A 15,437-nucleotide genomic window follows, 5' to 3' on the forward strand; every position below is an offset into this window, starting at 1 on the left:
GCGTGGCTCTGCCCCACAGCAGGAAATTCCAAGGGATTCATTTAGCTTCCAGGGATGCCAGTTCCAGGTGGCTATGGGTGTTCATACAGACGTAACTCAGCCACGTGCTGTTACAGGAGGGTTCAGTCTTGGACAGTCACAGAGCATCAATCACTACAGCTGCCAGATCTCCTCTGTTCATCCAAAGCTGCCCCTCCCTCCTAGTGCATAGCCATCAAGCTGCTGTGCAGCTCCGGATTTTGAGGCCTCCTAGCAGTGAGGAGCAACAACATGAGATTGCTTGCGGCATTCGCTTTGCCGGGAATCTCAACTTGAATGCCTAGATTGTGAAAGGGAGTGATTGGCAGCACAGCACCCAGCCGTCTTGTTTGCACAGGTGTACGCAGACTGGGCTGTCAGGCAGCCTGGCTCTTGCCTAGTCCCTAGCTTGGACTGCGAGACAGGACCCCTGCCATCTGCCACAGAGCACTGAGTTGGACTCTGCTCACTCCTCATGCCAGCTCTGCTTGTGAGCAGTGACTCTAGCTCAGCAGAATGCAAGGCAGCAGTGTAGCTATCCGCGTTCGAGGCCGTGTTGCCCAGCGCACCTGCTCGCTGTGCCAGAGGCTCAGTGACCCTCAAACTGGTGCTGGGCTGAAATACGCCTCCAATCATTGCTGCTGCACTCCAGGCTCTCCCTTCCCCTCCTATCTGTTAGGCAGAGGAAGGAATCCAGGAACCCAGAGACAAACAGCGAGTGAAGCCCTCAATACACCCCACTTCTTGGGGCAGGTGTCCACTGGCCCCAGTATTCGCTGTCCATGGCCTCTGTGGAAGGAAGATTTAAAAAAAAAAATAAAAAAAAAAAAATTCCCATCCCCTAAACAGGGACTGGGGTGATCTCCTTCCAGGGGTGGATGGGGTCTTGTCTAATCTTGCTACAGAGTTCCATGGAGGTGGGGTTAGAAACGGAATGGTTGGGGAGAGAGCGGGGGCTAGGGTTTGAGAGATGTGTACAGAGAAGGGAGAGTGAAAAACATGAAGGACTCCGCTCAAGGCAAGAAAGGAAGGGGAAAAGGTGATTGAAATGAAAAAACTATTGTAAGACTAATCAAAGGAAACCCAGCAAGGTGCATACGCTGTTGAACAGAGCACAGTGCGCGTGTTCCTGTCTGTCACCCCGAGTTCCAGCTCAGGAGACCCATTGCAGTAGAATGTTGAGAGACTCGGTATTGCCCTGTGCCGGCGAATACGGCCTGCACCCGCCAGAGCACAAAGACTTTGACGGTGCTTATTGGAGCACTCTGAGCTGCAAAGGCAGAGGCTCTTCAAGCCATCTGTGAGGAGCAGATAGTGGTGAGGCTGCTCTTAGAAAAGCTGCTTTCAGAATGGCCTGGGATGGAATGAATCCGTGAAAGCTGTTTCCGTAAGCCCTACTCGGTTTGCGTCTTCTCTGCGTTCGTGGAAGGCCGTTTCAACTTCTGCTCTGGTGAGGAGTGTGGTGGGGGGGAACTGAATGATTTACTAAAATGTCCTAATGATTTACAGGCTTTACTACTCCTGAAGTCAGTAGCCGCTTGGCTTTATACAGGGAAGTGAAGCTCAGCTGAAAGTAATGAGGCTCAGTTCTTACTGCCTTCTGCTGGGTATAGGCCCCCCTCCCAAGAAAACAAAGTGAGAGGAAGAAAACAGACTCCTGATTCAATACTGGTGTTGCAAGCAGCTCCGTTCTTTACTGTCTGACCTTGGCTTCAATGTTGCCCGCCCTCCCCCGCCGCCAGGTGCAGATGCTGAAAGTCCATAACTTTTTAGAAGTGGGGGGAGCATGTTAGAAAGATTCCTTCTCCCCCATTGTGGGTGTCTGTATCAGGATGGTAAATCCGCACACGTGCGAGCAAGAGAGAGAAATGCACTTTAGAACAGCTTGTTCAGGAAGTTTTGGCTGCCTTTTTCTTTGTCTTAGCATACCCTTCTTCTTTTCTTAACATACCCTAGAATGAGCCATTAAGCGCTTTGCCCTGGCTATACTTCTCTAGACACTTAACTTGCAGGTTCCCAGGCTGCAAATGGAGAAGCAAAATCAAAGTAGCAACTGAAAAACCAGTGTTGGCATTAATGGAATATGGTGAGCAGAATGTGAGAGATGGCCCTCCAATGGCTACAAGCATTCAGGCAGGGGGGAAGGTGTTCCTGCTTCCCGCCGCCGGTTCTGTGTCTGAGAAACTGCACAGTATTGTGTCTAAGTTGCTGAAGATGTTATTCAAGAATGCAGAGAAAAGGAGGTCTGCACATTTGACCTGTGGGCACTGGGTGTGTTGCCTTGTTGGGACAGAAAGTGGTACCACCCTAAAGTGCATTGTGAACATTCAAAAACTCTTCCACAACAATCACCAGTCTCACTGTTGACTGAAAAAGGACTGTGGGCCTTGGTAGAATCCCAGGAGGACTATCGATACGTTCAGCTACTTAAGCATGTAGAAATGTGCACTGAATACCTGGAGTACTCTAATGCAAACAGAACGTGTCTTCCACAACCTTAGAATCTACTAAGCCACACCATCTGTAGGCTGGTCAAAGGACATTTGAGAGGGATTTTGTAGAGTCAGTACCAGACTGGGACCCTACCTTCAGTCTTGGTGGAAATCTGGCTTGATCGAATAGAACTAGAACCACGTTTCAGAGACACTGTGGAATCTGCCATAACTTAACAACAGAATTGATTCCAAAGGTCATAAGCTGAGCCTAGATCATGAAGGGGAGGTGCTTTTGGAATAAGGGGCTGAGATGACGAGAACAGCTTGCTTGGAACCGCCTTCACGCGGTTGGAGGGAATGAGTGCAGAAGCTGGTGAAGACGACCAAGAAAACCCTTGAAAGGGCCTTTGGGGGAGTGTGAGGTGGGGACAGGCTGTAGGAGAAGTTATCCAGGGGGTAGGAGGAGCAGGCTTTATGGAACAGAGGAGAGTGCTGAAGGAACGTAGTAGTAGGCTGTCTGCTAGGTTCTCCTAATACAGAGGTGGGCGAACTATGGCCCGCAGGCCACATTTGGCCCACGGGACCATCCTGGCTGAGCAGGCTAGCCCCCATCCCCTCCCCGAGAGCCTCAGTGCGCCGCGCCGTCAGCGCTCTGACCCGCCACTCCTTCCAGGCAGTGCGGCTGCATGGCTGGATCCAGCTGGGCAGCGGAGCTGCAAGCTCCTGCCGCTCTGAGAGGCATGGTAAGGGGTGGGGAGCAGGGGGGTTGGATGAGGGGCAGGGAGTCCCGGGGGCAGTTGGGGACAGGGGGCGGTTGGATGTGGCAGAGGTTCCGGGGGTCTGGTGGTCAGAGGACAGGCAGTAGGGGGCGGTTGGATAGGAGATGGGGTCCCGGGGGGAGGAGTTTGGATAGGGGTTGGGGCGGTCAGGGGACAGGGAGCGGGGGGGGTGGGAGGGGTTGGATGAGTTGGGGTTCTGGGAGGGGCAGTCGGGGGCAGTTGGATGGGCAGAGGTTCTGTGTGGGGGGGACAGGGAACAGGGGGGTTGGATAGGCATGGGAGTCCTTGGGGGGGTGTGGTGTGTGGATAGGGGATGGGGCAGTCAGGGGACAGGGAGCAGAGGAGGTTGGATAGGGGGTGGGGTCCTGGGGGGGGCAGTCAGGGGACAAGGAGCAGGGGGGTTAGATGGGTCGGTACTTCTGAGGGGGGCAGTCAGGGGCAGGAAGTGGGAGGGGGTGGATAGGGGGCGGGGGCAAGGCTGTTTGGGAGGCACAGCCTTCCTTACCCGGCCTTCCGTACAGTTTTGCAACACCAATGTGGCCCTCGGGCCAAAAAGTTTGCCCACCCCTATCCTAATGTACCTATCATGATATCTAGGAATCCTCATTCTAGTGTTTAGATAGCTGGGCCTCTAGGTCATGGCAACAGGAGTATTTCCATGCCCTTTTCAGATGGGGATGGAACAGTTAGTGTATGACAGGGAAGTGAAGAGCACTTCCCAGCACATCCGCTTCCTAGTGTGAAATCCCTCACTAATAGGACTTTAGTAGGGTTGTGGTGCTATGGCTTTAAAAGAAAAGGGTGGGGAGGAGGAAAAGCTTTGGGTTTCTGCAGACGTGTTCCTCCAAGATTCTCCTGTGTCATCAAGGCCTTATGTACCTAGATTAATGGGCCACGCTAACTGCTCAGAGAATAGCAGCTTTCCCTCAAGTACAGTGTCCTGTCAGATGCTTTACAGGAAGGTTCAAGAAACTGTAACAGAGGCAGTTGTGGGACAACCCACCCCCAGGAAAGCTTCCTCCTAACCCCCAGGAGATACAGGTTGGGGGTTTATATTACTTCCAATAAGACAGACCTAAGACTTGAACCTGTGTTTCTTAGCTCCTCAGCCAGTGCTTAACCCATCAGGCTGCAGAGCTGCCAAACCAGGCTTTTCTAGTGATGAGTGAGGGGCTGGGAGCTAGGCTGTCGGGCACACCTGATCCCTGGGGTCACAGTAAGTAGGAGGGGTAGCATGTTGCTGCGGGGCTGGGCAAGTGTGTGCTCCTCTAGCCTATGGAATTGCACTGTTCAGTCTTTCACTTTATGCCCAGAGTAGAAATACATGTAACGAGAGAGGAGCTGCAAACACTGACACAACAGCCCTAGGGAGGAGAGGACTTTGGGGAGCAGAATGATAAACCCAATACTAAAGGTTCTCTGGCCATCTGATTTGAGTGGTATACACAGGCTCTGCTTGTTCTATCCATCCATCCCTCTCTCTTCCCCGCCACCCCTCCATGCAGTGGGTTCCTGGTTAGCCAATCCATTAATTTAGCAGCTTTCGTCAGTTGTGGACTGTGTAAAATTGCTCCTTCGCTCTTGTGTAGCTCTGAAAGACAGCAAGCCTAGGCAGCTGGGGTCACTTGCCAGTTGATTTGTGGAAGAGGGGGTGCTGGGGCCAAGCTTCTGGGCTGGAGCAGCGCAGGGACACGTGCGCCCACCAACTGCTGTCTTTGCGCCCCTGGTTTTCTGTGCAGCACTGACCGGGTCCCCGTGACCCTCAACCTCGATGGGATAGTGCAGGTATTGGACTGCCACCTTCACGACACAGCCACCGGGATGATGACCAGAATTGCAGTCCTAAAATGGCTCTATCACTTGTACATCAAGACTCCACGGAAGGTAAGTCTGGCTTGTGAAACAATTGGTGCAATAGCCTGCTGCCTTTGTGGAGCTGGGTTGGAGCTCCTTGGTCTCAGCCTGGTTATCATTGACCACTTGTGTCTGTTGCAAAGCCAGTGTGTGGTCCTGGCTCAGTGCCTCAGCGATGTTCTATGACCAGCAGGGGGCACTGCACGTAGGGGGGAGGTACATTGGCAGAGCTGTATGGTGGAGCCCTTGGCTGCAATTGCAAGGAACTGCTGCAGAGCTGGAATAATGGGGGTGCTGCAGTTTAGCAGTGGCAGACATGGGGATGAGCTGCGGGGCTGGAGCTAGTGGGGTGTTGTAACTCTGGCAGAGTGCTGCATACTTGGCTCTAGCTACAGTCTTTGTTCTCAGCGCCCATTAACCTGAGGCTTACAATCAGTTGGGGGCCTTTCTGCGCTCTTTCTAAAGGTGCCACTAGCCTAGCTGGCCTGCAGTGCATTGAAGGCGGATCTAACTGCAGAAAATGGTCCGTACAAACATGAGCAATACCCTGGCTTTCATCAAAATGAGCCCTTCTGACATTAGGGCCCTTAATAGCGTGGGTAGGCAAACCACTGCTCCTGGTTGAGGGATAAAAACCAAGCTGAACCTCTGCCCTGCTTCTGAATCAAACACCAAGCTTTGGGTTCATTCAGAAGTTACCTGTTCTGCTGACAGTTGTCACACCCTCCTAGCCCTTCAGACTCGTGTCCTTTGCCACCGCCTTCCCTCTCAGGAGAAGGCTGCCGTAGACCTCCCATAGGTACCCCTGTAGATCCGTTGTGGGGCCTGGACTGCTAGCGAGAGGCCTCTGAAAACTCTGCTCTGCACAGCGTCTCTGGGGTAGACCCGGGCTGGTTTCTCCCTTAAAGCTGTGTGTGGTTTCTGGGGCTCTTCCATCAGAGCTGAAACTTCCGACTGCCTTTGCAGGTCATTATTCCCATTGGACACTGTCTAGGACTCTGCAGGCAGGCCAGCCTAACGGGCATAGTACTTGGCACAGGGGTTCTTCCTGTTAGACGAGCTGTCAGGGGGAAGAGCGAAATGTCAGTAGATTTGGAGAAGCACCTGGGAAGGACCTTTTAGATCAGTCGCTCCTGACTTGCTGTAGCTGAGCTTTTATCAGTGGACTCATTGCAAGGGGAGAGAGTGCTTGGGAAGTGGTGCTATAGATGAATTAGGGCTTCTGTGGTGGTAGGTGTCCAAGTCACCAGATACAGTCCCTATCCTGAACAGCTTGGCCAGCAGTTAAAGCACATCTGGGGTATGATCCATGCATGGGTATTAGTGTACATCAGGTCTTGGCAAGGTTTTCAAGAATCCTCTGGAGGAGGAGAAGGGAATGAACTTGGCCTTTATAGATTGCGAGGTTCTTCCAAGAGAAGGTAGAGGGGAAGCAACTCCCTCTTCCTTCCCCTGGGGTGCTGTCTACCATTCCCAAAACAGATCAGTTCTTGTAGGACATGTCATAAGTTTTCTAGGGGGAGCAGCTGCCATCATTCACACTGCCTCTTGCACATCAGGTCTCATTAACCATGTGTGTAATCAGACAGGAGGTGGAATTTGAATTGATGCCATGGTGGCTGCAGCTCCACATAAAGAGGAGCCCAAAAATTCACCCCAAAACTACCCATGGTTTAAATAAGAAATTCTTCACTTGTAAGTCTCTTCTGGCCTTTCCTCTCTTGGGAAGGGTAGGAAAGTGACAGTGTCCCACACTAGAAATTTGCCTGCTCATTAGATAGGTATGGAATCAGCTCAGCAAACAAGTAACTGTGTGTCCTCCTGGGATTGTACTTGTTGGCCTAATAAGTTTGCTACTGATACTTTCAGCAGAGCTACTGTTTTGTTCCCTACTTCGAAGAGCTTGCCAGCTAGCTGGGAGGGGGATTTTCCAAGTACAATTGAAAAATGCGTGCAAAGCTGCACTAGCCTTTTGCCCTGATGAGGATGGCTCCTGGTGTGTGGGAGGGGATATTTCAGACTCTGTGTGACTCTGAGGCCATGTGTCTTTCTGGTTTCAGATGTTCCGGCATACAGACAGCCTCTTTCCCATTTTGCTGCGGACCTTGTCGGATGAGTCAGACGAGGTGAGTATTACACCTCATATAGAAACCCCCTTGGCTGTGCTTGCCAGCTCTCATGCTCTCATCTTAGCCTTTGGGCTAACCTGGATCAGCGCAGCTAGGTTGGAACACACCAGTTCGCTGTATTAGCTCTTCTCTGGCTCTGCAGGATTGTCTAGCCCTTGTGGCTGCAGAGAGTTCCCTGCACGTGACCCAATCCAGTGCTGTCTCACTGGGTCTACTGACAAACCCATCTCTAGCTGTAATTTCAGACTCCCACAGTCAAGCCTGGGATGAACCCCGTGACTCTAGTGTGTGAACTTCCCTACTCCCCTCAGTGGGCTGCTGAGCCAAAGCCTGGTGATGTTAAGGCCAGCTTGATCTGTTACTGACTGGCCATTGTGGGTGGGGGCTTGAGCACCCCTGCTGTCTCCTTTACTGACCTGTGTTTGGGGGAGAGGACCCAAGTCACCCAGCACAAGGCCAACCTTGGTGGAGGGGCTCCACCTGATTTGCAGTTGGTTACTTTCTTGACTCTACTGGGCAGTGTGGAAACCAAATAAAGTGTTACAGAAGGATAATTCTTGTGCAGTAGCTAGCCCACCACAATATCCTAGTGGAGACCAGGCCCTGCAGCTTTTACCACAAGGTAGCTAGGTGAAATCAACCCTATACTCTCTTGCCCATGGTTGGCCTGGCCTGGCTGCCTTGCAGTCCCTTCTCTCCACCAGGGTGGCTCGTGTGTTGTGCTGTGGTTAAACACACCTTTCATGGCAGTGCAGGTATAGGCTACATGCAGTACCTGGCTCTCAGCTGGTGCAGCCAGTATTTCACCAATCTGTGTCAGACTCAGTGTTACATTAAGCTGCTTTCAATATCCTTTCGCTCAGAAATCAGACACTACCTCGTTATTTGTGCCTGAGGGGGATCATGGGAGTGGGGCGATTAGGCCTGGCTGGTGTGCTGCAGCCAGTGTTGGGGTTGTGTTGGCCTGGTGTGCTGAGATTTTGACTAGCAACAAGAGTTAGGAGAGCTAAGGAGGGCCTTGCCCTGCCTTGGCAGGTGTCTCCACTTACGTGTTGTTGCTTAATGGATAAGGCTCTAGGCTTAGAGCCATGCAATGCAGAGAACTACACCAAAATACCAGGGTAACGTGCTACTGCCAAGGGAATACAACAGCTGGCAGTACTGCCTGCAGTGGTAAGAACTGGGGCTTAGGTGTTGGACTCCTGGGTTCTATTTCTGACTCTGAAGCTGATGCCCTGGGACATTGGGAAAGATGCTTTGCTTCACTTCGCTCTTGCCTGTAAAATTGAAATATTTACCTCAAGGCAGGGGGGGCTTGGATTTTAACCTGGGTGAGTGATGCGCTTTTGACATCTTCAGATGAATATTTTGTTCTTGTCTGCCAGCGATTCTTCTTGAGCTGTTCCTGCTGCAGAATTGATGACTCTGCACCTTGTAACAGGAGTGTGTGAGGTCTCTTCTGCCTGGCATTTGCTGGGTCTCTCTGATTGCTGGGGAAAGACAGGATTAGCCTCTCACTGATCAGCAAGAGTGTCTCTGCCATGAGCAAAGTAGGTGTCAGTATTCTAAAAGGAACATGCATGCTCGAGTCTTTGCTCCCTGCGTTGGGCCCAGCAATTGGGTGCTGCCCATCAAAACCTTCCATCCTTAGAGGTTTTTAAGGCCTGGCTTGACAAAGCCCTGGCTGGGATGATTTAGTTGGTGTTGGTCCTGCTTTGAGCAGGGGATTGGACTAGGTGACCTCCTGAGGTCTCTTCCAACCCTGATATTCTATGATACTTCCTGGTGCTTGGCATGGCATTCTGGAGGCACTTTGCTTCCTGTCTAACAAGATGCTCCCATTCCTGAGAGCACGTAGGCTTTTCCTTGTCTCGTCTCCATTTCCTCTTCCTTCTCTTTTCTCCGCATCACCCTTCCCTGGTCCATTCTCACAGCCCCTAACATTCACCTCTTCCCCCTTACTACTTCATCAGGTGACTCATAAAGCCCTTCCTGCATTAGACATTAGCAGATCTGGCAGTTACCATCAGAGGCCGATAGCGTTCCTAACTTCTGATGCTAATGTTAGCTGTGTTAGAAGCCAGGAATGCAGCCAGTGTTAAATGCCTAATGCACATAGCCCTACTAGTGGTCTTTGGTAGACTCATAGGCTAGACTTTCTCAGCGGATTGAAAATAATGAAATATCGGCTTTGGACTGCATGACTAGGAAGGCAAAGTCGCCAAGCCTGGAATAAATCCTTGGTTAAGGGGATTGTTGAGAGATGGGGAAAATAAGTAATATCAAGGGAATGATTTGTACTTGCAAATCCAAGTGACTGCATGGCCACATTCCATACCCTGCTGCTTACGATGCAAGCGTTTTCAAAGCATCCCATCTGCATTTGCAATGCTCTAGAAAGCCCATATCTTGCAGATAGACTCTGGTTTGGCAGGAAATTGCAATGAGTCATGTTACAATTATGTTTCTTTTTAGTATTTAAAAATAAGCAATGCAGAAAGGACCCCGGTGATGCATTTCCTTCATGTGACGTAACTGGGATCAGCTCAAAAGTAATTTGAAGATTTATTTAATCCTGCCGATTTATGTAAATGTTTTTAACTTAGGAAATCCGTAGAAGATTCAGTCCATTAAATAACACTGCTCAGCTGGCTCCTAACCTGCTTTGTTCGCTTCCTGCTAAAGTGGAAATGGGAATGCCTGAAATAGCTTTTTTGGAGGGGTGGGAAGAGGGAGGAGATTGTGAACGTGACTGCAGTGAGGACTGGAGGTAAGGGATTAGGATTCAGTTTCTGACACTGCCACAGGTAGCACTATAGCGGCTCGGGGTAGCTTTTTCTTTAGGTCAGGGGGTCTCAAACTTCATTGCACCGCAACCCCCTTCTGACAACAAAAATTACTACACGACCCCAAGCCCCACTGCCCCAGGCTGTAGGGCCAAAGCTTAAGGACTTCAGCCCCAGGCAAGGGCGCCTGTAACCTTCGCCCCACCACCCAGGACTGAAGCCCTCAGGCTTTGGCCCTGGCCCTGTGCCCCAGCAAGTCTAAGCCACCCCAGGTGACCCCATTAAAATGGGGTCGCAACCCACTTTGGGGTCCCGACCCACAGTTTGAGAACTGCTGCTTCAGGTTTACTCCCTGCTCTAGACAATTTCACAGCAGCCATTTGTAAGCTATGACTTGTCTGTAGGGTATGGGTGATCTGGAGCAGACGCACAGAGCCTTACCAGGATATTCTTGGGGGTTTCTAAGTACGCCCGTATCGTAACATTCACTTTCACCTCTCCAGTGTGTTCTAAGGCCATGGGGGCAGGAATCTGGCACCTTTTGTTCATAAGGCTCCACACACCGTGCAGTGCAACATCAAATGCACAGTCCAGCCTTGTACTGGCTAGAAGCGTGATAATTCTTCCTGTGCCTCACAAGTCCCTGGGGAAGGTGGCCTGTTGTCCTGCAGTGTGACACACTGGAGTGCAGTGTTTCCTCCCCTGGGGGTACTTGCCCCCTCGAAGAGGGAGCAGCAGTGCTAGCCGCTGATCCTCCAGGTGATTAGAGGTTGACCTACTAGCATAACCTCAAGCTGATTTGGAGTGATCGTCCTATGCTGGGCTGGAGCTGAAGGGACGTCTGGCTTCCGAGGATCAGCAAGATCATGCTAGTGTGTCTCGATGCCAGCCTTAAACACTACCTATAGTAGAGCAAGGTGTCTATACAGTATTTAATGCCTTACTGCAGCAGCCCAGTCCTCCTGAATCGCTCCCTGCACTGTTCCCAAATGAGCTGTCCCAGAGGAAGGGAAGAAATGCACTTGATGAGACAGTGAGGTAGGAGTTGATCATGTTATATGTTGTTCACCCCCCACAAGTTTGACTTATGAACCGGATTTGCCAGACCAGGTGTTCCCCTCAGGGCAGAGCCCAGTACCTGAGAACGCACTTCAGTTTTCTGTGAATCATCTTTGTGTGTCAACTCTTCTTTCCCTCTCCCAACCCTGACCCAGCTCTCAGAATCCTGCTGAAAGCAGTCATAGAACAGAGCCAGCCAGGTGATATTCAGAGACAGAGCAGCCCAGAGTTAGTGGCACTGTAACACAGAAGAATAACCTGGAATGAATTTGGAGCAGGTGATTTCCTTTCTGGAACTCCAGAGCAGCAGATACAGTAGCAAGCTGGGGAAACCACTGATCTAAAAGCTTGCAGTTTTATCATTGTACCACCCCCCCCTTCCCTGCCCCCATTCCAGTCCCTTCCCTGAAATTGGGAACCACCGCCAACTCCCAGACATGGTCGGGGCCTGCAACATTTCCTGGCTCCCTGAAAGCCGGAGGCCTTTCAGGCTACAAGAGACTTGATGTCTCTCCCTGTGCCACCCACGCCTTGATACCCAGGCCCATCCTCGGCAGACTCCTCAAAGGTGGTTCCCTTGAAAGAGAAACCTGCAATGAGATCACTAGCTGCACCTCTGACATGGCACCCATTTTCCCAGCCCAGAACTCCACATCACCATGTTGTCGCTCACAGTCTCTGCCCTCCTGGTACCATGAAGTACATCTCTGGCACCGAGACACCAGTCACTGACCCTGTGGTGCCGCTCTCTAGCCAGCCACAGCTATCAGCATGCACCCGCTTCAGCTCCACTTTGGTCTCCTAGGGAGGAGTCCTCCTAGGGGTCTGAGAGTGAGCCTTCCACACCTCTGAGGCATCGCTGGCACTGGTCTTATGGGCTGGAGCCTGTGGCAGGCCCGACTTCCGGTCCCTAGCCCAGTGGCCACATCAGTGGGTGTATTGGACTTCTTGTGGGTGCCCTCGCATGCTGGGCTCATATTCTATCCAGGCGCCTTGGTAGTTTCCAAGGCCCAAGCCTTGCCTCTGGCACCACCGGCACCGGGAACTGACTCAGAACCAGATCCCGGCACCGAGATTCCAGCAGCATCTGTGCAGTCAGCACCAGCGGTCGAGGAAGAATCAGCTGCACTGCCTGTGGCTGCCTCCTTGTCCTCTTCCCCCAGCCAGGCGGTGGCTGGACCAGCTAACATTTTGCTGCCTGATGATTTCTGTGTCCACCAGGAGCTCCTGGAGAGGGTGGCCTCCAACCTGGGTCTGGAGATCGAGGAGCTCAAGGAGCCATCTGGCAGCCTGTCTGATATTTTGGCTGCGGTGGCCCCATCAAACGTGGCCCTACCAGTGTATGACTGGGTGCTGAAACTTGTCAGAGCACTGTGGCAAACACCATCAAAGAGGGCAGAGAAAAAGTACCGTGTCCCAGCCCAAGGGTTCAAGTACATGTATTCCCACCCTCCCCCAGGTCACCGGTGGTCTTGGTTCATAGAATATCAGGGTTGGAAGGGACTTCAGGAGGTCTAGTCCAACCTTCTGCTCAAAGCAGGACCAATCCCCAACTAAATCAGTTGCCAATGAATGGGACAGATAGGCAATCTAGCACAACCTCTAAAAACAAGGATGCTAAAAAACTTTTTGGAAGAAAAGTTTTCTACAGCCAGTCCACAGTTACGTATCAGCAGGCACTGCTGGGATGGTACAGTTACAACACTGGGACTCAATGGCCAAGTTCAGACTCTCTAACCCAGGAGGCAAGGCACAAATTCTCAGCAATCTTGGAAGAGAGCAGAGCGGTGGCCAGGGCCTCTCTCCAAGCGGCGCTGGACGCAGCTGACTCTGCAGCACAGCCGGTGGTGTCTGCCATTGCTATGAGATGCAGTTCGTGGCTACAGTCCTGTAGGCTATTGAACGAGGTCCAACTCTTGATCCAGGAGCTCCCCTTCAAGGGCAACACCCTTTTTTAGCAGCAGAGAGAGATACTAGGCTGAAGGGCTCGAGGGCCACCTTGCTCTTCCTCAGGTTGTACGCACCTCAGGCCTCTAGGAGGCAGTTCCGGCCTCTCTGCTATCGCCTGGATGCTCAGTCCTGTCTCGGCAGAGCACCTCCGGGAGAAGAGATGGGTTATAAACACCATCACTCTGCCACATCTTCCTCGGCCCCTCAGCCGGGCCCCCTTCGCCACCAAGGTGGTCTGCAGCAGTCAAGTTGATGGTGCGCCTGAGGGCAACGCACTGGACTTGCACCTGGATCCAGCCCTACTTTTATTTTTGAACCAGTTATCCCCGTTCCTTGCTGCATGGGCCCAAATTACTTCAGACCACTGGGTGCTCCACACCACAGCATCTGGGGACACCCTATAGTTTTCCTCCCCCTTCTACCCCCTTCCCTGTCCCTCTTCAGGGACCCTTCTCACGAGTGACTTCTCATCAAGAAGGTGGAGACCCTCCTATGGATAGGGGCCGTAAAAAAAAAAAAAAAAAATTCCTCAAGATATGAGGGGGAAGGGATTTTGTTCTTGATACTTCCTAACCCTAAAGGCCAAAGGAGGCTTCAGACCCATCCTAGACTTGCATCACCTCAACAAATATCTCAAGAAGTTGAAGTTCTGCATGGTCTTCCTGGCCTCCTCCATCCCCTCTCTGAATCCAGGAGACTGGTACGCCGCCCTCGATTTAAAGGAAGCCTATTTTCACATATCTATTTTCCATGGACACAGGAGATTCCTCTGTTTCATAGTGGGCCAACATCATTACCAGTTTACAGCACTGCCCTTTGGCCTCTCTTCCTCCCCAAGGGTCTTCATGAAATGTATGATGGTAATAGCTGCTTACCTGAGACCTACAGATTTACCCATACCTCAACGACTGGCGCATCAGAAGCAGGTCACAGGCACAGGTTTAGCACAGCCTCAGTCTGTGGGCCACTTGTTAGGATCTGGGCCTATCCATAAATGAGCAAAAATTAACCCTTATTCTGGTTCAGTGGATAGAATTTATAGGGGCAGTGTTTGATTCTACCCAGGCCAGGGCCTTTTTGCCAGAGTCACGGTTCAAGGCCATGTCGGACCTTATCACCCATGTGAGAACCCACCTGCTCACAACTGCCTGGATCTGCCTCAGGTTGCTGGGCCACATGGCAGCACATACTTACGTGGTCCGACATGCTCACCACATCTTAGACACCTGCAGACGTGGCGGGCTTCGGTTTATGCTTCTGGCAGACGCTACCTGGATCTCGTGGTCACAGTTCCACTGCACATTGTCATCCCTGGTGTGGTGGAGACCCCCACGTGTGGTGTTGGAGGGGATCCCCTTTGTAGCCCTTTGCTCGACAGTTACACTGGTCTCCGATGCTTTGGACTGAGAGTGGGGAGCTCACCTCAACAACCTCAGCACACAAGGTCTCTGGTTGTGGGAAGAACGTTCCCTACACACAAATATCAGAGAACTCAGGGTGATACGCCTGGCCTGCAAGACATTCTTTCCCTACATGAGGGGCGGGGTGGTCCAAATTCTAATGGACAATACTGCAGCGATGTTCTACATCAACAAGCAGGGCGGGGCTTGCTCATCAGCCCTGTGTCAAGAGGCTCTCAGGTTGTGAGACTTCTGCATACAGCATACCATTCATCTTGTGGCTTCGCACCTCCCGGGGCCAGGCATGTCTTAGCAGATTTTCTCAGCAGGTCCTTCTCATCTTACCACAGGTGGTTATTCCACCCAGAGGTGGGGGGTGCTCCCAGATGGATCTGTTTGTGTCCAGGCAGAACAGGAAGTGTCATCGATTCTCCTCGATCTGCAGGCTTGACAGATGTTTCCTGTCTGCCACTGCCTTGTTCGGGGCACTGATGTACGCTTTCCTACCACTACCTCTAGTGCACAGGACCCTCTTGAAGATCAAGTGGGACAGGGCGAAGGTGATCCCGATAGCTCTGGCATGGCTGCACAGCAGTGGTTCAGCACGCTGTTAGAGCTCTCAAGGCAGCGCTGTTGGAACTCCCAGTCTGGCTGGACTTGCTGTCCCAGAACCATGGCCGTCCGCTGCACCCGAACCTAGGATCCCCACACCTGACAGCACGGCTGCTGCATGGCTGAATGCAGAGGAGCAGGCATGCTCAGCACAAGTCCAGCAGGTCCTGATGGGTAGCAGAAAGCCCTCTGCTAGGGTGATCTACCTGGCCAAATGGAAGCACTTTATGTATTGGGCATCAGACCAGAATCTGTTTCCTAGACTACCTGCTGCATCTCAAGCACCAAGGTCTGGCACTCTCGTCAATCAAAGTTCACTTGGTGGCCATCTCAGCCTTCCATCCTCCAGTGCAGGGTAGATCTGTCTTTTCCTGTGATATGACCTTTTAGATTTTTGAAAGGTCTGGAGCAACTT

The 15,437-nt window shown here is 51.8% G+C and overlaps 1 protein-coding gene across 4 annotated transcripts in view; it reads left to right on the forward strand.

The window, feature by feature from the left end:
* Positions 1-15,437, forward strand: part of VAC14 (VAC14 component of PIKFYVE complex) — a 191,605-nt gene that overhangs the window by 44,221 nt on the left and 131,947 nt on the right. For all 4 annotated transcript variants that reach the window (XM_084644950.1, XM_084644951.1, XM_084644948.1 and 1 more), the window contains 2 exons: positions 4,972-5,116; positions 7,147-7,212. In XM_084644950.1, the coding sequence (XP_084501076.1) occupies positions 4,972-5,116; positions 7,147-7,212 (211 nt within the window). The remainder of the gene's footprint in view (positions 1-4,971; positions 5,117-7,146; positions 7,213-15,437) is intronic.

Source organism: Lepidochelys olivacea (assembly GCF_965140295.1).
Source record: "Lepidochelys olivacea isolate rLepOli2 genome assembly, chromosome: 12".
NCBI lineage: Eukaryota > Metazoa > Chordata > Testudines > Cheloniidae > Lepidochelys > Lepidochelys olivacea.